Source organism: Pseudochaenichthys georgianus, chromosome 1, assembly GCF_902827115.2.
Source record: "Pseudochaenichthys georgianus chromosome 1, fPseGeo1.2, whole genome shotgun sequence".
In the NCBI taxonomy this organism is placed as follows: Eukaryota; Metazoa; Chordata; class Actinopteri; order Perciformes; family Channichthyidae; genus Pseudochaenichthys; species Pseudochaenichthys georgianus.
In genome coordinates this window covers 22,596,328-22,601,056 of record NC_047503.1, presented here as the reverse complement: position 1 = coordinate 22,601,056, position 4,729 = coordinate 22,596,328, and the positions used below count along the sequence as shown (strand labels likewise).

General features: G+C 38.8%; 1 protein-coding gene across 1 annotated transcript; it reads right to left on the bottom strand.

Annotated features, from left to right (window-relative positions):
- Nucleotides 1-4,009: 4,009 nt before the first annotated feature.
- On the bottom strand, nt 4,010-4,729 carry LOC139434549 (spore coat protein SP96-like). The gene is made up of 4 exons (XM_071204500.1): nt 4,686-4,729; nt 4,523-4,594; nt 4,326-4,406; nt 4,010-4,211 (listed from the first exon to the last, which is right to left on the bottom strand). Exons 2-4 carry the CDS (start codon nt 4,577-4,579, stop codon nt 4,026-4,028), a joined length of 324 nt encoding a protein of 107 aa, XP_071060601.1. The 5' UTR covers nt 4,580-4,594; nt 4,686-4,729; the 3' UTR covers nt 4,010-4,025.

Below are 4,729 nucleotides of genomic sequence, written 5' to 3'. Positions count from 1 at the left end.
TGTGTCAGAACTTTCTCCAATTAAACAAAGATAAAACTGACTCCCCAGAGTCAGAACTAAACATGGAGAAGCAGCGTTCAGTTATTATGCTCCAAACATCTGGAACAAACTCCCAGAAACCTGCAGGTCCGCTGCAACTCTTACTACTTTTAAATCCAGGCTGAAGACTTTTCTTGTTGTGACTGCTTTTAATTGAAACTGAGTGGTTGTGTTTCGTTTTTGGTTAATGAACATTTGGGGCTAGTAACCCCAGGGAATCAGTGTCTGGGGACTTCGTCCTGGCTGATTTTCTCTGTGTATCCTGCTCGGGACGTATGTGCCATACAAGTGTACACAGCTCATGTAAAGTGGAACTTCTGTGTGAACTATTCATATCTTAGACTGCACTGTAACTTTTATCCATGTATTTTTTCTTTTCATGTTTATTTTATTAGCTTTTCTTTTGAATGACTAATTTTAAATGCCATTTTCTTAATGTCTTTCATTTTTTGTAAAGCACTTTAAATTGCCTTGTGTTGAAAAGTGCTATATAAATAAACTTGCCTTGCCTAATAAAGATTTCATATGACACATAAAATGGATTTGTTGATGGGAATTAATGTGAATAAATTAACTCTAGGTTAACAGTACTCTTGCTATCACTACTCACCGACACTCTATAAACCTTGTCCCTCACCTTGTCCATCTTATCTTATCATGCTAGCCCTGACAACACCGGTAAGCACACCTTCACCTAGGCTGCACTGTTTTACGTGTCCTGACTTGTAGTGGTTCTCTCCTCTATCTACACTCTTCTTGTCATCTTTGTAAAACGATATCAGACAGGTAATTGACACAGCCATGACTTCTAGTTAAATTCAGTGTGGCTAAAATGAAAAGCTTTGTTAAAATATGCAAGCACGCGGAAGTCAAAGTCAGCTTTATTGTAAAAAATTCTACATGTGTTATACATCCAGAAATATCGTTTCCCACAATGTGACATGTAGGCCTATACATAAAACAAAACAAAAAGGGCCTAGATAAACGGGGTATACAGTTTAAAATGTTAATATATTAAAGTGTTCAAAGTGCAGTTTCAGTGCAAGTCAGTTGAAACGATCTTAAATTGGCGTGACGTTGAAGTCGTGCGACCCTGCTGCTGTACTGGCTTGTAGTTCGTTTATAGCATAACGTTAGCATTTCGCTTTTGGCGACTAGATTTATGATTCAAAAATTATAAAAGTAGGGTAGACATGTGGAGATTATCCGGCTGAACAAAACGTGATCCCTCTCTTAAATGTGTGTCAACCACAGACCTTATTTCGAGCTATTTTCCAAAATTCCAAATTCCATTGCGTTTTTGACGAAGGAACCGGAAGAAGTTTACATCAGGGTTTTAGGACGCGTCACTGCGGTTTCATAACAACTGCGCCGGTACCGGTGCACCCTGCCTCTCTCCCTCGCTCACTCGCATTTTGGCTGTGAGCTGCGGGCGCCAGATAAGCCAACATCCCCCACTTTCATCACTTACAGCGCCCATCGTACAGGGCAAATGAAACGTGTAACCGGGGTGAAAAGGGTGTTACATTTACTTAATTGTGAATATCGTTACATCAAGGCCGAAAATTAGGATGAGCACCAACGGTCAAAAATGTTTTTTTCCCTCCCAGAGCTTCCAGCACAGCGCCTCCCCAGATCTGGCGCCCTAGGCGAACATCTATTACGCCAGTGGTCGGCCCGCAAATATATTTATCTCTCTCTTCTCTTTTCTCTCTTCTCTCTCCTCTCTTTTCTCTTTTCTCTTCTCCCTTCTCTCTCTCCCTCTCTCTCAATTTTTGTACGCAAATGCACCAGTTATGTGCAGCCCTGCATATATGATTTTCTTTACTTTTTGATTGAGCCCTAGCTATATTGTCTGCAGTTCTAGGGTTAATATGAATCTAATATGATTGTCATCGGTCTAAATTAGATTTCAAATGATTAACTGTGTATGTAATGAAGATCATAGTGTGGGTTAAATCCATTTTCATAACCACTGTCTTTTAACTGATGCGGAAATGCGGAAACTGGACTTATTCATCAGAATTTCGTATAATAATAATAATAATTCCTTACATTTATTATAGCGCTTTTTCAATGACTCAAAGCGCTTTTACATATACACACATTACACATATATCATACATGCAATGGTCAGATAATGTGGACAATACCCACAGGAGCAAGTTCAGGTGAAGTGTCTTGCCCAAGGACACACCGGCTTTACAGACGCAGCAGCGGCGGGTTTCACCCCTTGATCTGATGATCATTGCACAGCGCACTGCACCACACCATCCATCTTCACGCCTCGAGGTCATCGACTCGACTTGACTTGACTTGCTTGACTCTCACCACAGTGACTTGGGACTTGCTTGATACTTGTAGGTCAAGACTTGAGACTTGCTCATGACTTGCACATGTAGGACTTACTCCCACCTCTGCTATAGTCTCCCATTCAAAGTACACAACAAACTACACAGCTAAAACAAACACTTGCTCCACATCTAAGGATTAACTCTTGTACCAGAACACTGACAAACTGTGTCTCCCCACAATAACACTTTGTCACTCGTTACACAATGACCTTAAACAACAGGAGGTATTACACATCCAGTATTATGTTTATTATGTTTTACTGTTGTCTTTGTAAAAGTCTCTTTAAATAAAGAAGGTGATAGATTATCATTGCCTGCACACCTGAGGAAAAAAAGGTGCGTCATGTCCAACTATTTTTGAAGGTTTAAAAAAAAAAAACAGCCAAAGTTACTGCATAGCATATACAGTAGCATCATGCCAGAAAATATGTAGATGTATATCCTTGTAGACTCTACAAGGATATACATCTACATCTTTTCTACAATGTAGAGGATATCTGATATAAAATACAGCAGATCTAGTCAACCATTGTCTCCTGAATTTGGTCCCAAGCTCTCATAACATAACACCTTAAGTCTTCTCTTGCGATACATACTGGAAACTAATTTTTTTGGCATGCCTGATCAATCCCTGGTAATCTTCTGCATATGACGTCCAGCATTTATTGCACAAGATTATGTGACTGAATGTTACAATTAATGAAATAATTCATCTGGGTTGAGGAATAGACCTTGAGTTGTAAGGAAAAGTTAGTTCATCCTGGGATGGGCTATACACCAGTCTGTGACTTAGAAAGAATGGTGAAATGCCATGTTCATCCATACAGTATACAATTTACGAAATATCTGTTATCTGTCTTCACAAACCTCATCAAGGTACTGTATGAAAAGAGCCATTCAGAGTCCCAAAAAGGAGTTTGTGCAGTTCTGTAAATGAGTAATGTATCATGTTATGTTAAATTCACAGGTATTTTTGATTTGATGATAGGACTTACATTTAAGTTTAAATGTGTTTACAATGGTATATAACCATGTAACCAAACTGTTTGTGAATTTTAAAAGATGTATATTATATAGAATTTATATAGAATACATATGTATATATATTTGCAGCTAGGCCTACCTATACTCAATGATTCCTCTAATGACTTTCTTTTATGATTTAAATGGCAGTTACCAAGCGTTTGCAGTGGTTCTCCGTCAGCAGGTCCACCTTTTATAATCCTCAGTCATCCAAATAACTGGCTGGGTCAGACAGATACTCAGAGGTACGAACAGTCAAGGTGTTATAACTGTGTTTATGGCGCTTTAAACAACACGATCTTCTTACATTTTATGTTGCTGAAAGATCCCTAAGGTCCTCCACAGCTTCCATCTCCCCAAAAAACTATGAGTAACTATCTATCTATCCATCTATAATTATGTTTATGATGCACACATACAGTTAATCATACACATTATGTTTTAAGAAAAGCGAATATGTCTGGTATATTGTTTACATTGAAGTTTATTTTGTAGAAACTACAGAGAATAAATGCAATTCAAGGAAGTAGGGAAATTGTGTAAACAAACATTTTCATCGCACGTTTACACAACAAATGACATGGTTTTCCATCCAACTCAGTGTTCTTATCAAGCAGTGGTCACTACCGGAGGGATAGTGACCACTGTGGTAGTAGGAGCAGCAGTAGTTGTAGTAGGAGCAGCAGTAGTTGTAGTAGCAGCTGTAGTTGTAGCTGCAGTGGTCGCTAGCCGGTTTAACAGCTCAAGGATAGCCTGAATCAACTGGGTGATAATGGCCTGCTGGTTGTTGTTGTTCTGCAAGAAAATCAGAGAGTCATTATCAAATAAAGCAGAGGAGTAGCTAGGGAATTGTATATCATTTCACAATCAAGTGTTTGTTGAACTTCAGAGGATAGAGAAAGCAGTCACCTCATTTGAATTTGAGTCAGAGTCAGAGTCAGAGCCAGAGCCAGAGCTTGAGCGAGCAAGTCTTTTGTGCTCGGTGTCCATCTGTAGGGAAAGCCACAATTATGATACTGCCTTCATTTTACTATAACAATTAAAATACTTTTATCACGGTATGAGAAGAAAAGTACTGATATTAAGTTTGAAAATGTTACACTTACAGGCTGAGCCAGAGCCAGGCTCAGGAGGCATCCAAGAACAAGAGCTAGCTTCAGCATGGTTACAGTGATGATCTGTTAGAAGGAAGAAATAAAGAGTGATGCAGGTTTTCTAAAATATGAGCAAATTCCCACTTAGAAGTATAGAAAGAAAATATATAATTACCTTCAATTCTTCACAACTTCAGCAGATTGTCTCGTAGAGAGTCG